The 21,220-nt window shown below is 42.9% G+C and overlaps 2 protein-coding genes across 2 annotated transcripts; both read right to left on the bottom strand.

Annotated features, from left to right (window-relative positions):
- Window positions 1–3,303: 3,303 nt before the first annotated feature.
- Window positions 3,304–6,697, bottom strand: n4bp2l2 (NEDD4 binding protein 2-like 2). The gene is made up of 6 exons (XM_079166697.1): window positions 6,604–6,697; window positions 5,350–6,350; window positions 5,091–5,215; window positions 4,199–4,287; window positions 4,027–4,103; window positions 3,304–3,936 (listed from the first exon to the last, which is right to left on the bottom strand). Exons 2-6 carry the CDS (start codon window positions 6,348–6,350, stop codon window positions 3,768–3,770), a joined length of 1,461 nt encoding a protein of 486 aa, XP_079022823.1. The 5' UTR covers window positions 6,604–6,697; the 3' UTR covers window positions 3,304–3,767.
- Window positions 6,698–7,697: 1,000 nt separating this feature from the next.
- Window positions 7,698–20,794, bottom strand: brca2 (BRCA2 DNA repair associated; the record flags this gene model as incomplete). The annotated part of the gene is made up of 27 exons (XM_079165699.1): window positions 7,698–8,096; window positions 8,184–8,327; window positions 8,852–9,108; window positions 9,196–9,334; window positions 9,454–9,620; window positions 9,729–9,927; window positions 10,018–10,130; window positions 10,204–10,351; window positions 10,442–10,597; window positions 10,677–11,049; window positions 11,315–11,485; window positions 11,594–11,781; window positions 11,881–12,071; window positions 12,155–12,651; window positions 12,747–12,816; window positions 12,904–12,993; window positions 13,172–15,225; window positions 15,409–17,623; window positions 17,746–18,411; window positions 18,579–18,669; window positions 19,083–19,138; window positions 19,227–19,338; window positions 19,459–19,487; window positions 19,591–19,643; window positions 20,002–20,065; window positions 20,277–20,498; window positions 20,740–20,794. The coding sequence occupies 27 exons, from the start codon at window positions 20,792–20,794 to the stop codon at window positions 7,722–7,724; spliced, it is 8,895 nt and encodes a 2,964-aa protein (XP_079021825.1). The 3' UTR covers window positions 7,698–7,721.
- Between the last annotated feature and the right edge of the window lie 426 nt (window positions 20,795–21,220).

Here is a 21,220-nt window from a genome sequence, read left to right on the forward strand (position 1 = left end):
ATAATATATTGTTAAAAGCCATGCAGTGACCACTTCCTCTCTTTGGCACCAAGCATACACAACATAGTGAGCTACAGTGTCCATCAGTGTACTGGATTTTACAAAGACATAAATTAAATGGAGGTCATAATAATACAACAACTATAATAATAAAATATAAATATGGTTAGCAGTGAGCAGTGAGTTTTGCATTGGTGGAGTGGTAATTAGCACACATTAGCATGTCGTATCCAGTTGTTGTTGTCCTCTGCCTCCCATAGGTGCGTCAGCTCTGATTTCATCCGCCCTTTTTCTGTCCCTATAAGATGGTTAATGGCAGTGACTTAATTGTGGCTCATCACTGCCATTCAGAGAGCACAAAGCCCTCATCCCATCTCCCTCACATCATCACCATTCAGAGCACACATGCTCTTTTACGGCTGCTGCACTGCCTCACATTACAATTACACACATTGGCAGAAGTATAAGCTGAAAGCACACTCCCACACAGTGGGCCAATGAACAGGGAGAGATGTTGAAAACACACGTGTCCCCGCAGGTGAGGTTTAGAGGCTCATAAACAACAGTGACTTCACCTCCACAGTGTTGCATTTACTGTCAGCCTCTTTACCTGCGCTCTGTTTAATCTATTCAATGATGGATTCACATAGTAGGCAGGCACCATCCTTCACATTGTTTATGTGTCAAGGACTCTACCATCCCCCAGCATGAATATTGGTGTTTTTATACAGCTGCAAATGTTAGTCAGAGGCATACATAATCTCACAGGTTGAGGGAAAACCAAGAGGTCTCTCTCTGGCTGAGGAAACTAAAGCACAGTAATAATGCAAGACATAAGAGAGGAGGGACAGCCAAAAGAGGAGCCATATTGTCATTTTGTTGATTTAAGCCATTGATATTTATCTATATTTCTGTTTATGTTCGTATATACATTAGGAACAAAACCTCCAAAGCAAAAACACAACAACATATAGGTACTAAAGATCCTAAGTCTTCTGCACTTTGACCACCGTTTCCTTAGATGTAGTTTTTGTGATTTAAGTGCTCAGAGAACAGCGAGAGCAGAAAGCTCCTCCACAGATTCAGATGCATGACTTTTCCTGCGTCTGACATCCTGTTGTTAAAACACAGCAGGATATTATGTCATTGTTGCACAAATTACAGTTCACGGTCTGCATAACCTCTCTTTTATTTCATGGTTATCCAAGTTGAAGTAGAAATTTCAATACCTATGAATAAAGCACGGTGGTTTCCTATGTGAAGGCACAAGCTGACCACCTGTTTTAGGAGCTCTGTGTCAACTACAAGCTTGTCTGTCTTCGGTCAAACAGTATTCTCTGTGTTGGCTCAGGTTTAGATTGCAAATAGATCGTTAACCAGAAAGATGGAACCATCAAAGCCTCGGAAATGTCTATGAGGGGCACGGTTATATACACAAACACATATAAACCACATCGTCTTTAAAGTCTGTCACTGCAAAACGAGTTGGGACTAATTGTAGTCAACGTCCCTCAGTCCCTCTCGCTTACTGATGGATCTCTTTTATTGCCCCAGACTGGAAAAGAGATCCATCAGCACCACTCAATGGCTCAAACTGCTAAATAGCATTGGAGAAAGGGAGGCATTGCCATCCACATGAGGGACATAAACCCAGTTAAAAGCTCCTTTAAAACTGCCTCCACATCGATTCTCTTACACAAGGTCACCACTATCTCAGGGAGATCTCACTGAACAGCTTAGCCTTTATATCTACGGAAAGTCTATTTACCAAGATCTCATCAGCTTTTATTTACTTGAGTAAAAATGTATTTGGAAATACCACGCTTGCGTCTGTTTTCTTTCATCTTCCTTGCATCTCTCTCTTTATCATTTTACCATGCATACTCTTTTGCAACACGTGTATTAAAACCCTTTACACACCAATTAGATTTTCCTTTCGAGATTGTAATCAGTTAAACAAAATGCTCTCATGACTTCACCCTCAGTCAAAATAAAACGTCTCTTTGTTTCAAATATCATCAATTCAGTAGTTTTGTACTTCTTTTAGCTGTTCCCAAATCATTTATCCCCAACATGAATACATATAAACTGCAGAAAAAGCTGTGATTCACATTATTTCCTTAACCACTAAAAGTTATCTTGCACATCAGCCCTGGATTCTGTAGATGAAGGTCAGCGCTGTGTAAATAAACCTCCGGAGAAAAGACAGGAAGCTGTGGACAACAGTACATTGCATACTGCAATCTGAGTCATCTATGTGTCAAGAGGCATGTTTACAGTTACTGAAGGTTTCCAAACTTAACTCTCATTATTATGAAGGAAATCACACTTCAAGCTCCTCAGACAATCACAGCTACTGGGATGTGAAAAACTTTGAAAACCAAAAGCAAAAGTCGAACGGAAAAATGCACAGCTGGCAAGATGAAAGAGCTGCTGAAATTGTGTGTGTTCAACAGGAGATGGATGAATTAATAGAAATAGCATACGATACAAAACAATGTAAGGGCAGCGAATATTGACTGGATAACTAAAGTCTAAAACATCACGACATAAGACAAAACAATGAAACAGAAAACAAGCAGACCCTCACCATCACAGACTAAATGAGACTTCAACAAGCATATTTGCTTGACAACAACACAATCTACAGACTCAATATGACCATCGACAGTATCGACAAAAAAGATGAGCTTCATTAAATTGACTCAGAGCTACTAAATTAAGATGTTTCTGTTATTTTGTCCAGCCCATTCTGTTGCATTTCAAGCCTCCACACACGTGCACCTCACTGGCAGCGTTCTTATCCTTCTTGCTATTTTTAAGACATCAAATAGTGGAGCGTGAACAGGAAAGGTGTGTAATGTGTGTGTGTAAGGGTTGAGTAAATACAGATAAATGATTCCTATCTCTCCAGAGGACTTCACTGATTGAAACAACACATGAAGTGTGTTGCTTTTATGAATGGGTTCTGCTTGGCTAACTAACAGGTTCAGTGTGTTTACCAAGACTCAACGGATATTCTGTACTACTGCTATATTTACCATTGCTTCACTGACTTTCAGGAGGGAATTTGACACTAAATGACCATAACTTTGGAACATATTCACAGACTGCTGAAGCTTTAAATAAACTTTCAATACATTTTTGCACAGAATGAGGTTGCAGATAGCAATCAGCTAAATACCCCTCCGTTCAACCCTCCCTTTTCCAAGCGTGGCGGCAGTGCTACGGTGTACTATAAGTGTATACACCACAATACAACACACACTCCTGCAGGCTTTTAATGTTAGGATATTTGGCACTTCCTGGGAGACGAATGGAAAACGGCCTTTCAGGCCGTAGGCAAAAAACAACTCCTCGCCTTAAAGAAACATGTTGGCATAAACCAAAGAGGTAAATTAACTACGAAACTTGTGGTTTACCAGAAAACAACTTTGTAGCAGTTCCTCTGCTGATGTCGAGGCAGATGGTTTTCCATATTGTTGCTTTTTGTACATAACACACAAGTCTGAAATACCAATTATTAAATACAAAAATAAAGCAGACTTCTCTTCCAAGCAAAGACGTTACATGTGAAAATTTAATTATGAAAATCCCTCCAGAAAAAATAGATTTCTTCTTCCTTTACATTAATTTACAATATTAAAAAAATGATTTAAAAAATGATTATAAAATCCCGTAGAAACAGTAGCTAACAATATTTACTCCATTACAAAGGTTTTGTTCTTCGAGGCAAATTACTTCGCTGGTTAAATTCCGGTGGAGAACTAACGGAAGTCTCGGTCCTTCGTCATCATCTGCGGCTGCTCTGGTCGCTGCCTCTGGTTCACGTGAGCTGGCTCTTGTGAACTCATGACAATGTCCACAGATATTGGAAATGAAAAACGATCCCTCATCTGCGCGATCTTCTCCTGTGGAACGCCGTGCTTGTTCCGCCTGGAGGAAAACAGCAGCGTGGTGATGTTAGTATCTATACGCACTAAACGTCTGGCATGTACATTTAATATGATGAGTAAGGAATCGTACTTCTCCAGCTCATAAAGATCAAACTTCCAGCTGGTGTCAGGTTCACAAAAGTCCACTTTGTATCCTCTCTCCAGGGCCTGATCAAATTGTAGAATATCTGATTAGGATCTATGAAGGTGGTGTAGTACTCAATAATCAAAACACACAAAGATATTTGAAATCCCATACCCACCATTTGGACATATGGCTTCATTTCCCAGGCTTGGACATTTGTATTATCAATAATAATGGGAGATCGGCCATCATGCATTGCATCTTTAGCTGAAAGAGAATTAACACAAAAAAAACAGATTGATTTCAGGCAGGAAAATAAAAATCCCATCAAATCCCATTTTCTAATCTGTCATCCACCTAAAGGCGAGCTCAGGCTACAGGCGTTTTAAAATTGCGTTGCATCACACATATAAGGAGAAAGTTCACAGATGTTCTTCTCTCTAATCTCAAACATGCACAGACTACAAGATATTATTACGACCATAGAGCAAAGCACAAAACTTGAATTACCACTTTGTGGTTGTACGTCTCCGACAAGTTGCAGTTTACATATAGTGTCTGTCCAAAATGACATCACTTCATTGTTTTATCCTTTTAGACATTTGTGTGAAATTGTCATAATTGGAGTATGAATTATTGAGTTTTGGCCAAAACATGCTTTGTGAGGTCACAGCGACCGTGACCTTTAACCACCAAAAATCTAATCACTTCACCACAGGTGGATGTTTGGGCCACATTTGAAGAAATTACCGTTCTGAGATATTTGTGATCATTTGGGACGTGAAGTATTCTCTAAAGACAACTCACTTCATGAGCCTTTAAGGGTGCCTGATGTTAGTTTGTGTGGGTCTAGGTGGAGACGACATTTTCCCAACAGGCAGAGACACTGAACTAGCATTTCTGTCTGGCTTAACTACTCTCCATACATGTCTGGAAATACTCTCACTGTGAAGGGAACACAGTAAAGACTCTCCTGATTGAAGTTTGACAGAAATGCCTTCGTGATGAAAACATAAAAGAAATAACTTTTATAACATCTAAGCTGTCTTGAGCATTTAAGGAGACAATACCTCTGTTCTGGTTCCATTCATGTGCTGCACCGAGAAGGCCTGGTTCATAGCGGTACCCGTCTCTGTAAGCAAAGTAGTCATCTGTGCTCAGTATCAGCCCGTTGGGACCAGCGAAGAGCCGCTCCCTGTGAGAAAGATAAGATGAAAGTGTGCAATGAAAATAAAACGTCAAGGCTTGGAAGTTTAGAGTTGGAGTTTTAGATTCCTTTAAACTGACAATGCACGTATTCATGAGACGCGAGATTACACAAACACGTACCGGGCCAGTGTTGATTTCCCAGATCCGGGTAATCCCCTCATCAAGATCAGCACCAAGGAAGAATGGAATGCATTAGTGTTGGCAGGAGGTCGGCAAGGATGCTCCCACGGTTGATTTTCTGTGTCGTATCTCTGGGATCTGTCATAATCTTCAACAAAGTGACACGATTCTTCTTCTCTTCCAACATTTACATTATCCGAGTGCCGGTCATAGCTACGCCGGTCGTCCCTGTCAAAGTGGTGTGGAGAATCTCCATAAAAGCCCTGAGAGGGGGGACCGCATACATTTGGAGGTGGAAAGCTAGAACAAGTTGGAAAATGCGACTCCTCTTGATACTGGTTTGTCGGGCCTGAACCCCTCCAGTTTGGACTCGCGGTGGATGGTGGGTTTTGTGGATTTGGGAATGCAGTTGGGTGTGGCGGGCGATGGAATGGGGGTCTGTGAAATCTTGGGTTTGGTGGTCTGTTCAACATTTGAGGGTTATGCCATTGGTTTTGAGCAGGAGCAGCTGGCCCCGGTCTTCTAGGGTGGTACGGCTCATTCTGATACCAGTGGGACCAGGACGGCTGTTTCTGCCCACTGCTTGTGTAAACATTTTCTTCCTCGCTTACGTCCCGAGTGTGTTTGCTTGTAGATGTTTTGCGAGGCATGGGTGGTTGAAGAAAACCTGCATGTTGTTTCCCTGAGTTATCGTAAGCACCATCGGGTGCATCGATCTTCTCAAGCTCTTTGTAAAACTCACTCAGTGTATCTTCAATGTCAGACTTGACCTTGGTGGACTTTGGGGGAGGAAACGCTGGACCAATGAAGGTGGTGCTGGTGAGTCCTACCTGCTTTACCGCTCGCTCCCGCACACGTCTGTCTCGACTGCTGGAGTCATTGCTCGCAAATTTAGCGTTTTTCTCAGCAGAGCCATCTCTTCCATTATTGGTTCTTCCACCCACACCCACCAAAGGGTTTTTTATGCGAGAGGTCGTACAGGAGGATCCACTATGAGACATCTGCATTGGACAACAACACAAATTCAGTCTTTAGTGCTGAGAAAGCATGTACGTGAGTAGCTAACAGTTAAATAAGTATGTATGTCAGTGCACTTAGGCTGAAACAGAAACTAACTAAAACATTAGGTTAGCTAAACGTGCTACACGGAAGACGGCGTAAAACACAACGTTACAATATTAGTGTATGTAATATATTATTATTACTACCTTAATATTCAACATAAAGTAAATGTCACTATTCATCAACACTCACCGTATATATTCAGGACGCATAAATGATGGAAATAACGACATTAACAAAAAACACGAGTTTCACATAGCAGGTGCCTGTGTTTACGGAAGTGACGTTCTTTTTCTTCTTCTTCTCCTCATGAGCAGCCGGATGCCTGGGGGCGAATATATGACCGGCTTACTCTGCCTCTGATTGGCTTACCATACAACCAGAATTAGCCAATCAGAGGCAGAGTAGGGCTGGCCGGGGAACCGGCTGAAGAGTGCGTCAGCACCTCCAGCTGGACTGGAGTGTGACACAATAGACATCACCCAAATAAATCCACGAACGAGTCGTTGACGAAATATGATCGTAATCCTATTCAAAATATAAGATGTTGTTGCTTTCTCTTCCCTTATTTCTCCTTTTAAAAACAAAATAATACCGGAAGTGGGCTTGATTATTAGGAGTACAATGTATTTTAACTTAAGGCAAACTGGGTTAGTTCAACATATAATAAAAGTCTTTTGACGACATTAACCTTCTTAAATTATAATTTTACTTAAAATCAGAATTTGGGGCAATTTTCTATAATTGCACTTATAATCAGCGTTTTTGGACTGATTTAACACATAGTATACACTTTTTCCTGCATTTGGTAATTTTGTAGCGTCGTAAATTACTAACTACCTTTCCTACTATTTAGCAACTTAACTACTATAATAATGGAAGATTCCATTTTTAAGTACTTTACATTTTTGTCTTTAAATAACAACCCTGATATAGTATATGTAAACATTTTAGAATTCACTTAAAAAAAAATGAAATAAAATTACCTATGTCATTATCTACAGGTGTGACTCCCTCATCAGGCCTGTTATTTATCCTCAAACGCATCACAAACAGGGAATCATGGAGCTAAACTGCAGGAATGAAATTCTAAATTAGAGTTCAACTTTACAGTAGACAAAATTAAAAGTAGACAGACGAGAAGAATGAAGATCCGTATGAAGCAATGACATGATTTTACTAATCTGTAGTGATTTCAACTCTTTAATTTGTCCAGTGGGACAACAAAAACAACCACAAAATAAGTTCCATATGCAGCCAGTACATTCATTTATTTGTACAGTGTATTAAAAGTTGTAGTGTGTTTGGCATCATATAGTCTTATGTACCTGCAGTAAATCACCAACATGCAATGCCTGAGTATCAATCATAGCCAGTTCCTCGTCATTCACCCATTCATCCTCCACCGGTGAAATGACAGGTTTGCGAGCTGGAGTCTGTACAGTTGTTAAAGTGCTAGGTGTCCCAGACCTCCGAGGGGGGTTGAATGTCTTATTTACACATGGAGAAGCCACTGGGCCCAGATGGAGGACAGGCGGTGGAGACGGGATACGAGACAGATAGTCCAGAGCTCTCCTCCTCTTCACGGCGATAGGGTCTTTCTCTGTCGAACAGTTTGCTGCAGGAGGTTTCCTGCTGACAGGTGTGAAGGATCCGAGGCTTCTGACTGGCAGCTGAGAAGTCACCTGCATAAAAGGACACATTTTTAGTTTTGAATGAATATGAAGTGGTCACAAGAGCAAATGCATGGAAGAGCAAGTACATGAACTCACACTTGCTTTTGTGTCTTGTCTTCTGACCGTTGTAAAAGCTGGGGCTCGTGTTTGCAGAGCTGGAGAGGAGATGGACCTCAGGCCATCAGATGTGACTAAATGTGAAAGCGTCTCTTCAGCAATTAGAAAGAAGTTTTCCTGACTCTGAAAACACAAGATGAAAGTAATAGTTATGTAATTTTCCTATTTTACAACATTTTATTGTATCCAAACCAAGGAGGTGGAGAAAAGTAAGACGAGAAAGCTTAAACCCTTATGAACACTCTTCGTCAGATCAAAGTAAGTTTGTCTCTTTCCAAGTGTGAAATGAAGTTATGTAAGATACGTTACAGTTCATTATAAAAGGCTACACTGACTAAAACTTTTCCATTTTAGCACATTTTCAACAAATGCATTTCCAATGCTGTTCAGCACGACTTCTTTTAGCCGTCAGGTTAGTTAGCATGACAACAATACTTGATATTTGAGGAACATTGCTATTCCTACCAGAATCTACACCTGTTCCTTGATGAAATTATAGGGACTGTGATTTCTTCAGAACATGAAGCCCTTCGGCTGTGAGAGCATCAAGCCTTTTAAAGAACAAGGCGTCTTTAATTGAGTGAATGGTAAACACTGTTTCTGAAGCACGCCGGCTGCGTTACAGGTTTGGGATTTTACTGCTGTACCTGGACCAGGTTTCTGTTTTGGCTCAGTGATTCCCGTAGATGGCCTTCCTTGGGGTTTGTTGAGAAGATGGTCAGATCTCCAGCGAACACGACAGGAGTGGGCGACGTGGACTGACCTCTCAGCTGCAGGTTGCTCAGAGTCAACAGGACACGTGGTTTTACCAAATCCTCCAAGCCAGACTGAGCAAAGCTGCTGAAACAGCGCACTTTAACAAAGTTGAGTTTCCCATCGGCCAAATAGAACGCAGGAGAGAAACCTGTGTTCAAAAGCACAGACAATCATTTAGTAAACAATATACTGGAGTTATGGCAGAAACTGGTAGGAGAAACACAACAAAACTTACCTTGTCCATCTATGATACTGATTACATATCCTGTGAGATCAACTTCTTCGCACAGCGACTGGAATTCTGGGTTTTGAAGATCCACAAAACATGTAGAGACCCTCGGCTGAAAATGTGTGGATAACCATTCCTGAGAAGACTGAATGATTTACAAATATTACATATTATAAATGATTTCCATCATCTATCTGACTTTATAAATACTGTATCTACAATTCATCATGGACACTGAGTCAAGACAGTTTGTTTCCACAGTACCTGTAGGTCCTGGAACTGCGTTTTCTTTGTCCCAGTCAGCTGAACAGTTGTGCTGCCGCCGTGTTTCTTTCCATCCGAGGTGGTGAGATTATAGGCTTTGTATCGACAGCCTTCCTTCAGGAAAGACTGAAGATCCGAGGACGGTCGCCAAAGGTTTAACTGGTAAACTAAAATAAATACAAAAAAAAAAAAGAAAAAGCATAATTTGAAACCAGTATTTTGAAAACACAATAGTATATACAACCATAGTACATCTAAAATGAATAAAAACACACCAGTGCTGTGTTGGTCCATGGAATCAGCGACACAGAGTCTCCACACAGGAGTAACGTCTCGCTTGGCGCAGCTACCTTCGCTGTCCTCTGCACTTTCTAAAGCTCGTCGGTAGCGATCCTGCAGGTCGGCCTGCTTCTTCTCCATCAGAGAACACCTGTAGGTGCGTAGAGTCTCCAACTGCTGGTCACTCAGATGAGCCTTGGGCATGCAAGTGAAATAGGCGCACAGTTAACGCTCTGTTCATAAGAGACATTAAGTGAACAATCTGTGAAGCAAATTTCTTATCACCTCGAGGTAAGCTGGGTCATCCCCCACTGCTTCATAGAGCTCCTCTCCAGCTTGAAGACTTGCAACACCCTGACGACTGATCGTCCGTCTTCTATGTTGAGGTTTGTTATTACCTGAAGATGATCATTGTGTTAAAACTAATTCCATTTTAACCTGTACCTAACGTGGTGAAATCACAGTTACTACCTTTGTCCTCCTTTTCAAATTCTTCTTGAATCTTGGCGAACAGGATCTCCATCGCTTTTTGCTTGTGGCCGTTGTATCGTCTCGCCTCCTTCTCTTCGGCACGAACGGATCGGAAGACAACGCCTCCATCTGGTTTCCTCTCCATCCACTGCACAGTGTGACAAGCGTTCAGTCAGAGGGGACATGATGAACTCCCAGGCGTAACAGTAACAACACATCAATGCGAGACTAAACGCACCTGAATGGGGTAGCTTCTCAGTACGACGATGTCCACACATCCTACTGGTCCTCCGCTGCTGTACAAACAGGACAGAGGAAGCAGGAACGGCCTTGGATCCTTGTGAAATCCCAGCTTTGTGTCCCATCGCGTGGGTCTGCTGCTATTGGCGCAAATCTAAAACACAAACCACAAATAAGCCAATTTATACGATTGCCTCGTAGAAAGATAGAATAACTTTTGCTCCTTGAAGTACCTTCAACATGAGAGATTCAGGGGCCTCCAGAGGGGAGCACGCTTCTTGTGATCCCACCAGCTGAGCCCCATGGATGATCAGTTTGCCACCGACAGCCACGCGACCACTGTGAAGCATGGCGGTCAAAGGCTCATCCAGCTGGGCTTTGATGGCATACCATCCGTCTGTCAGCCAGACAACTGCAGAGGGGTTTTCTACCTTGGTGTCGGCACCTCGTGGGGTCTTGGTGTCGTTGAAACCCCGTCTGTTGGGGGTCTGACCCCTGGAGACGACCCCGCAGACGCAGAGGACGAGGGTTTTGGCTGCCGTGTCGTCCTTTTCCATGATCTTCCTCAGAGCCGGCCTGCGGCTGTGGTCCACCTCAACGTCATATCTGACACAACATGAATTCAGTCAAAATGACATTTAAATTCAAGCCATAAAACACATTGGATTATCTTGATTGTATAAATAGAAAAAGATAATAATTCAACCCTTATAGAATGTAATTAATCCAGCCTTTGAATCTTTCACAAAATGGCAGTAGAATGTTTTACACCATTGTTAGTTCAGTGTGTGGATGTCTTGTTAAGCGCATGATGAAATTAACTTCAACAACAGGAAGACATTGAACTAAAATACGCTATAATCCCACCCACCTGTACTTGAGCTGCAGGAGAACCTGCTCTGGGGTGAGACAGAGGCTGCCCATTGTTTCTGGAAATGATCTCTCCATGGACGCCTGCTTCCACACAACCCACCGGTAGTGATTTTCCACCCAACCCTCACAGATCAGTTTAGGATCCACACCTGGGGTGTCACATAATGCTCTGTGGACAGCGTAGAACAAGATGGTATTCAGTACAATCAGCCTGCTTTTTAAACACACCAAGACACGCCTCGTTTCACAACACTACGAAGCCTGATTTAAATAATACCTATGAAACTCTTCTTTCCCTGCCGTCCCATCCTTGCTGGGGATCAGCCATCCTCCATCAGCAAGCTGAACCCCACCTCCGTCGAGGAAAGCTTCCCGTTTGATGAACTGCTTCAAACTGAAGCGAAAAGATTCTGCAGTCTCACTGGAGATCTCACACACATGCTGATGAACTCCAAGTCCATACAGCTGAAGAACAAGAACATGTCAAAAAGCTTTGCACGTGACAGTGATCTCATTTTTAACCAAATACAACAGAATCTACCGACACAACGGTTCTGGCCTTGCCTGTTTTGGGGTGTATCTTGCAGGAGGCCTTCCGTTTACTGCAGCCTTCAACGGTATCCTCGTCACTCCTGAGGTCTTGGTTAGAAACAAACTTCCCGGCAAAGGTCGAATGGTCTGTCGCTTCTTTTTCCTGATCCTCATGTCTTGCATATCTCGTGCCAGCTCTACATTATGAAGATTCTGAAATATATCTGGAGACCATAAACGCATCATTAGTTTACCTATGGTACGAGTTATTTATAGTGCTGACTTCGTCCCAAACGGCTTACTGCACCTTGGCATGTGGACAATGTGTCCTCCACATGTGATGCCTCTGTAGCAGTGTCCTCTGATCCACAGCCAACAGGGAGCTTTTGATTCCTCATCAGTTTGTCACTTGCATTGTCAGCCAAGGCCACCGCCTCAACGTCTTCTGTGCTTTTATGACCAGTTAATTCTGTAGTGCACTGTGTTTTCTTAGTGGGCGGTACATAAGCGTTGCTGTTATAGGGCGTTACAAAGGGATGGTGGTGTTTATCCTCCTCCACCTGTGGTTCAGAGGAGCTCTCTTGGACACCAGGTCTTTGTCTTTTGAATGGAGGAACAAATGCAGAAGGTGTTCGCATGTTGTCCTTGAGCATCGTGTCCTTGCGACTCTCTGTCTTTGTGTTGGTGAGGAAAGGAGGAACGAACGCTGGCTTCTTGGAATGTGACGATCTGCTTTCTCCTGGGGCCGAGTATTGTGTTGGTGTTGTATTTTGCAATCTGGTTTCCACATAGTTTTTTCCACTGCTGCAACATGAAAAACAAAAAACAAAACATCACGAAAGAGCTGAAAAGCGTGTCAGCCGCTTGAAAACATGGCCGAGAAATCACAGGCAACTTACGTGTGTGGCCTCGTGATGTTTGGATGGAGAGAGACGCTGTACTTGAAAATCCTTCTGTCTTTCATCACACCTTCATTAAGATAAAACAGATCAGTTCATGTACAAGACACAAGATGTGTTCTTTAGATAACATGTTATTACAGTGCGAGGGATTTACCGTTTGGACAACTTTTTTCCGGATGGAGTGTTGAACCATCAGCAGTTCTGTCGAATTCTTCCAGTAATCGTCTTTTCAGGGGAGGCTGACCTAGAATGTTTCATAACAGTCAGGAAACCATTAATGGTCAACAGTGGAAACAATTTGTTTAAATTAGAATATCCATTGAAGACCGCAGTGAAATACTTTTGTTAGCAAATAATTCAGATTCAGCAGCATTAACAAAATCATGTTGTACTACTTAAAGGTCTGAGTAATAAACCCTTACCAGTCATATCTGGGTCCTCTATTGATCTTTTGTCTGTCCCCCGTCGTTCCTCTACACACCTCTGGCTGGATTTGGGGTTTTCTTGCAGTGGCACATTGTCTAAAGTCATTGAGAGACTTTGGGCAGCTAGACTTTCGTCCTCTAACAAAGCTTTAGTGCAGTCCAGCGCTTCCTGGGCGAACAACTTCTGCTGGGTTTCAGTGCAGCCACTCAGGTTAAGTGACTGGAAGTTCAGAACTGAAGACACCTGTGGCCCTTTGACCGTAGATCGCTCTCTGCTGCTGGTCTGCTTTACACTTGACATTTCCTCTACAGGGCCGTCATGGAGGTTGCCCAACACCGGTGGGGTAATTGTGTCTTCTCTGACCCCAAATGCATCAGCATGTTCCTGACTGTTGATAAAAATGCAACGGGGTACACTTGTTTTATTTTCATGGTGAGTCTCTTGCAAAGAGGATAAAGATTTGACTACGTGAGGGGCACTGAACCTGTCCTTGTACCTGGCTGTGGTGGGATTACAAGGTATCTTCACTTTTGATAGATCTGATTTACCGTCATGTGGGCTTGTTGAGTTTGAATCATGACATTCAACATCAGCTAAATCTGTCAGTTTTTCTTTTGCTTTCAACAGATCTTTCTGTGACACGTGGACTTTTGCTCCCCCTGCAGTCGTGAAACCACAATGTATCTTCTCTGTATTGTCGGCATTGTCTCGTGTCTTGTCACCGTTCCTTGCATCTGGAACAGCTGGGATCTCTGCATTGAACCCGATGTCACTGAAGAGAGCTTTTGCCTTCTGGAGGGCCTCAGATGAAAAGGCCACTTGCTTCCCACTGGCTGCAAGAAATCCACTACTCCTGGGTGTTGGACCAGGAACCGGCATCTTGGAATGGGTTGGTTTAACAAAGATGTTATCCTCAACTTCATCACATTCACTCAACAGAGTTTTTGCTTTCTTTAGGGCTGCGGATGAAACGGCCACTCCTTTGCCGCTGGCTGTCTGAAATCCACCATTCTGTGGTGGAAAAGTGCTTTCTTTTAGTTTCAGTTGTCTGTTTGTGTCCTCAAATGTAGCACTTTCATTCAATAGAGACTTTGCTTTTGTCATTGCGTCATCAGAGACGGATACCTTTTTTCCGCTGGCTGTGCAGAATCCACCAACTTTGCTCATCTCATTCATGGCGGAGGAACAACTGTTCTTTGATGTTGTGCACAGCAGGGGAGGAAGAGTCTTCGTCATCAAAGATGGGTTTCCATGTAAAGCAGCTGCGTTGGAAATATCTAACGTATTCTTAAAAACACCTTTGTGACTCTCCACATCATCAGGATTCAGCATCTCATGGTTTTCAACAAACCCCGTGTTCACATTTTCAAACTCAGCGTGTCCCCCCCCGAGCTCTTCAGAGATGTTTATGTCCAACCTCTGATCTTCTTTACATTTTGAAAGGTTTCTCTTCTCGCTGCCACTTCTGCACACAGGTGCTTTACTTTTCTTCTGTTTTACCGACATGCCATCGTTACCATCCATCATGTCACAGTCCTCGAAGAAAGCATCCGCTTCTTGCATGGCTGTTGCTGAAATAGAACCGTCATCGAATCCTGTCAAAAGGTTTTTTGCTTTCGACAGATCTTTCTGTGACACGTGGACTTTTGCTCCCCCTGCAGTTGTGAAACCACAATGTGTTTTCTCTGTATTGTCGGCATTGTCTCGTGTCTTGTCACCGTTCCTTGCATCTGGAACTGCTGGGATCTCTGCATTGAACCCGATGTCACTGAAGAGAGCTTTTGCCTTCTGCAGGGCCTCAGATGAAAAGGCCACTTGCTTCCCACTGGCTGCAAGAAATCCACTACTCCTGGGTGTTGGACCAGGAACCGGCATCTTGGAATGGGTTGGTTTAATAAAGATGTTATCCTCAACTTCATCACAATCACTCAACAGAGTTTTTGCTTTCTTTAGGGCTGCGGATGAAACGGCCATTCCTTTGCCGCTGGCTGTCTGAAATCCACCACTTTTAGGTGTTGAAACCTGAATTTGGTTGCAGAGATGGCCGGTTCTTAACGCATCCCCTTTTCTTCTCAGTTGTTTGTTTGCGTCCTCAGGTGTACGACTTTCATTCAAGATACGCTCTGCTTTTTTCAGTCCGTCAGCTGACATGGACGCATTGCTCCCACTGGCTGTACAAAATCCACCAACGCTGCTCAATGTATTGATGGTAGAGGAGCCAATATTCTCTGACGTTGTGCATGAGAGAGATGAAAGTGCCTTTGCAGACGGGTTTGTTAAACCCAAATTGTGAATCTCCTCATTATGCTGTACAACCTCTGTAAGGCGTGCAGATGGTCCAGCGCTCACATTTTCAAACTCACCGATTGGTTCTTTAGAAAAGTTTACTTTCATCCCTTGAACTCCACATTTTGGAAGGGTTTCCTCATGACTGACACTTCCGGGCAAGGCTTCTAAGCTCTCTTTATGTTGAACTGACACGCCAGCGTTACTGTCAATTGCATCACAGTCTCTGAAGAGAGCATCTGCCTCTCGCATAGCTTTTGCTGAAACAGAAATCCCTTTCCCACTGGCCATCTGGAACCCGCTTTGACACGTGACTGTGTCCCTTTTGCTGTTCATCAAACTTTTTGCAGCCTCTTCATCTCGAATGCCTGCGACCCGTCTGTCTGAGCAGACGGACTCCTTCGTGTTGGAAAAACCGCCCTGAACTCTCCCCTCAGCATCGTTACCACGACCTGTGAACGTAGAATCATCCTCTTCATGAGGCAGAAACTTACCCGTGGGATTACCCACACTGCGCCTCAGCTGTCTTTTGGCATCCGTTTCGCTACTTTGCTTGTCCGGTGCCGTTTGACTCGTCACAAGATTCTCCTCCAAATCTGCAAACAAAGCTCTAGCTTTGCCCAGACACTTTTTCGAAACCCTCAAAACATTTCCTCCTGCGGTCTTGAACCCCACACCGAGCATGAAAGGATGTGTGTTCTGCAGCTTGCTCGTTTCACCGTGCACAGCTCCGTCTAGCATTTTGGGTCCAGCTGACATAACACTACTACTGCCTTCGGAGATGTGCTTTGAAGAGGTAGACACCTCTTCAGGAGAGGAGTTTTCTTTTTCCATCACGCTTGACAACGACAAACCTGTGGATTTACGTGTGACGTCAGATGTTTCACGGTTCGTTTTACCATCTGAAATGGAGGTCGTTTCGACAGGCATCACGGTTGCTGCCTTTTCAGCTTCTGAACTAAAACTGTCATCAAAATCTATACCCGAAAGAAAATCGGGGTCAAGTTCTCTGTCAACCTTTAGGGGAGAGGGGGCATTATCGGGACAGTTTTGTTTCGGCTTTTCAGTTTTAAACTGTGTGAATTCAAACTGGCTATCCGCTTCTTCCAAGAGAGTGCACAGCTCCGTCACATCAGCTCTTTGTGAAGCTGTTAACTGGCAACTGATATCCTCATTTCTTTCACTTGAAGGAAGTGGCTGGTTTGAGTTAGCGGGTGGATTTTTCACTGATCCGGGACTCACGCTCCTTTCCTCTTTAGTGTCGTGGGCACATTTGGTGGGCCGGCCACTTGAAGTTCTTTCCCCTTCAGCCTCTTCAAAGAGACGCTTGGCTCTTTCCAGGTTGGATGTAGAAATGCGTATACCTTTATTTGAAGCCGTTTTGAATCCTGATGGATGGACGGAAGGAAGAGAAACCGTTTTCTCTGGCAGATTGCCACGAGCTTGACCATTAAGTGAACTGCCATTACTGTTTTCGACAGCTTCATTTGCACTGCTGGGCCGTCGTGCCGATGTGCTCTCTATGTGCAACTCACACTCTCTGCCAGGGCCCAGGGTCTGGCTTTCCCCGATTGCACTGGGCCACTTGGCATCTGTTTCGGCCGCTTGTAAAATATCATCCAGATGGGCTTTTCCCTTCCCTTTATTTGTAGATGTGACAGGAGTGGTCCTTTGTTTATCGGCCCACTGTCGACCACCGATCTCTGAGCTGGGAAGAACAAATGACGGTGCAGTCCCGTGAGCGCTATCTGCAGCAGCAGACTGGAACCCACTGTCACCTATTGTTCCCTCATTGATGGTGTTATTTTGATGAGCGGTAGAAACGTGTCTTCTGTCACCGGCGCCGTCACGGTGAGGCTTTGCTCGCATTGCTTTCTGCTTGGCTTGCTTCATGGCTGACAGACAAGCCGATGGAGAGAAGCCGTTTCCAGGAGCCTCCTCTGGCACATTACTCAGCTTACAGTGTTCTGACATTTGGCTGAAATCTTGTGCGAAATCTTTGCAAAGCTGCGACATGTCAAGATCCTGGATCTTTGCTTGTACAGAAGGACGTAGATTTACGTCAACGGGGAGATTTCCCCGTTTCTGCATCTCAATCATCCCGATACTGCAACAGTCCGCTTCATCTGGGGCTTTCAACCGCTTCACATTGACTTCTTGTCCTGAAAAAGCAGGATGAAAAAAAAAAGATAAATTCCGTCACCGCAGAGAAGGAGCTTTTATCAAGTTAATACATAATCTACTTTAGCATTGCTACACTTAACATGCATGAGACATGCGTTACCAGAATCTGGAACTGCGGGCGATGAGTCCATCCTCTGGCACTGCGTTTCTTTTCCTTGAACTTGCAGTCTTGAGGTCTCAACAGTGTAAACAAATGTTCTCTTTTTCTTGGTAAATCCAGAGTCTGTGTGTTTCATAGGTGGCCTGACTACTAGCTGGCCAGAGTCATGCTGCAGTTGTTCTGGTGGAACATTGTTTTCCACTTGTATAGCAGGACTATCATCATGGCAAGACGTTTGCACAGTACAAGGTGGGAGTTCAGATAAACTCAACGGAGACCACTGGGTGATTCCACTCTCTACAGTTTTCACCGGTGGAGGTGAGGGAAGCCCGCCAGGGTGCTGATCAGCTGTTATCTGTTTACTGGATGCAGCGTTGTTTGTTGACGAGACGTCCGCAGAGCTGCAGCCATGTTCTTTTGTTGGAAGGATGTGCTTTCTTTTGGTTCTGTCAGTTTTCACTTTCCTCAGTGCTGAGCTACTGTTGGTGAAAAACATAGACAGAACATTTTCAGCTCCATCAAGAACACTTGCTACGGTTCTGCGAACTTCTCCATCCTCGATAGCATCTGGTAGCGTCTGTTTCCAGACAAGGTCGCTCTGATTCAGTGAGCTGTGGGCGGAGTCGTGGGACTCTGTATTCTGAACCGCCTCAGGGGAAACAGCACCTGTTGATTACAGACAAGCAAAAAGTATAATTTTGCATTACGCATCTAAAAGCCTGCGCAATGGAAAATAAGTTTGAATTTGTTGCAATACATAGTTTTTATAATTCATATTCAGTGTTACTGCACCGTCTTGGATACGAGCAAATTCTAATGAAAAAACACAGTACCTTGGAGGATGGTAGGTAGGTCATTGTTTTGGGGCGACACCACTCCAACTCTGGATGCATTTGAAAGAGACGGAAAAAGCTTCCGTACAAACTGAGAGAGACGAAAACAGAAGACATTTTAATTGTCACACCGGCTTATTCACTGTGTTTACTGTACACTAGGAGGGAGGGTGGGACGGGGTACGTTTCAGAGGCCAGATATGTGTCTGTGTGTGCTAGGATGTAGTCTTTCTGTGTGCGTGTATGTGTGTGTGCGCGTGTGTGTTGGGATGTTTTTGTATACAACTTGGAAAATTCAATAAAGAGTTATAAAAATATAAAATACATAAATTAATGTGAACATCTGCCTTTTTTCTTCCTCTTGATCCCTTATCTATTGACATTTCATATGATATGATGATACAGATCATGAAATATAGAATAAGCAGAATATTTGTAACTCTTATTTCTCTATAAATTGGAGAGATTTATCTCTTGCATGTCTGGACTGGACAAAGTACTCACCACAACATTTCTGTCTGCAGAAACACTCACTGGAAAGGGACTCTCATCCCCTTTAGCTATAAAATAAAGACACAACTATTTACATGTAATTCACATATCTAGATTTACAAAAACAAACAACAACCAATTGTGTGATTTGCTTACACAAAATGAGTGTGGAAGGTACGGCTGGTGGGGTATTCAGAGAACTGGTCCACGACATATCAGGGTGAAGCTGGGCTCCGAGACTTTCAGATATTTGCTTGTCATGGCTGACCTGTATCATTACATAAACAGAATAAAGAGGGGAAACCTTAATGTTATCCATTTATCCACATTCACATACTGACATTTGCTGAAAATAAGCGAACATCACTGTTAGATTCAGTACACTTACTGGGGATTTGTGTGGGGTGTGAAGCAGATCTGTGCGTATGACAAAAGCAAACAAATTAACCAGAGATGGTTACATCTTTTTTTTCACAGATATAATTCAAACAGATGAAATACAGACACATTTACAGCTCACCAAAACGGTCCAGACTCTGAGGATGGAAACCTCTATATTTTGCACCTGGGATCCTATAAAGACCACAATAGACATAATAAACTGCAGTGACGAAACAAATTACTTTGGCAAAATTACTTTTAAATTATCTCCATAAAACACAGAATTAACAAAGTATGGGAATATATTTTAGTAGTGAACATTTTCTATTATTATTATTATTATTATTATTATTATATCTATAGTATTTTCTCAAAGAACAATTCTTCACCATTAAGAGATATTTAAAACAATATTTATTCCTTTTTTCCTTTAACTGAAAAGCCCTTCAGAATGCCTAATAACATATATATATATATATATATATATATATATATATATATATATATATCTATAGCAGAGACAGTCAAGTCTCAGAGTTGTTGCACTCACCCCTCTTTTGACGTCTGGAACAAATATGGACTTTGGGTTGTCGCCCACGGCAATGTTTCCTTTTCTAGGTGGTACCACAGAGGAACATTCATTTTAGATGCAACTTCAAGAAAGCTTTTCAATGCAGGCACAAGTAGATTACTACAATTTACAACATTTCATTCAGAATGTGCCATGCAGACATCCATATTCTTGTTGTGCTTAGCATGAGTGTATGTACGAGAAATAATAACATGCAGTACTGTCACACTGTAATCAAACATAACCTCGTTCACCAGTGAATGACTGCTCATCCTCAGTTTCAGGAGACACAACTCGTCTGTGCCTGAAGACTTTGGGGGTTGAGAACAGCTGACTGTCTCCTGCAGTTTTGTCAAAGGGGGTTTTAAAGTTGGCCTCTTGGTTCCCACACAGGTCATCTTGATCAGAGACATTGCCCTCAGTGAACATTTGAGATGTCAGTGTCTCAAACCAGTCGGGATCCAAGGCTCCCAAGTCTATATTAGAAAATGAATAATGATATGAAGAAGAGTAATGAGAACACAACCTTTACGTTTTGTCTGTTGTGATTGCACGAAAAGTACCATTATCTGATTATGCTGCTGGATTTAAAGGATTAGACATAACATCAGGAAGAGCTGTACAATGTAATGCATTATAATGGTCCTGCAACATGGACAATCTTTGTGTAGCTTGTAATGTTTATGTTTCATTGTGACATAAACAGAGACGTCTTACCTTTCCAGATGTCATCTTTGAATGTCTCGTACATGTTTTTAGAGGGTAAATCCATTCCAGGTGATTTAAGTAACCCCTCAACTTTGTTATGTGGCACAGCTGCGAGGACAAAGTAACACAAGTTAAAAGTTTGAAACTTATCTCAGTCCACGTTAGTATACATTCCCCAGGGTGGGCAAGGACAGCCTTGCGCGAGCTGCTAGCGTGGATCAACTTCATCAGCTTCCGTTAACGTTCGGCAACTCAACTTGACATTAAAAATACTTCGGACAAAATGTCGACAAAGTAACGCTTGCTAACGTTGGATTCACAGTCATGGCAAATGGTATAGTTGGTTGCCAACGCCTAGAAACCCCCTAACGCATCATGAAGGTTAACTTACATCGACTGCTGATGTTACACGTTCACAAAAAGAAAACAGAGCAACAATAGATGTAACTACTTACTTTAACTACGTTAGTCTAACTTACCATGGCGGCGT

This window comes from Pholis gunnellus (genome assembly GCF_910591455.1).
Source record: "Pholis gunnellus genome assembly, chromosome: 9".
NCBI lineage: Eukaryota > Metazoa > Chordata > Actinopteri > Perciformes > Pholidae > Pholis > Pholis gunnellus.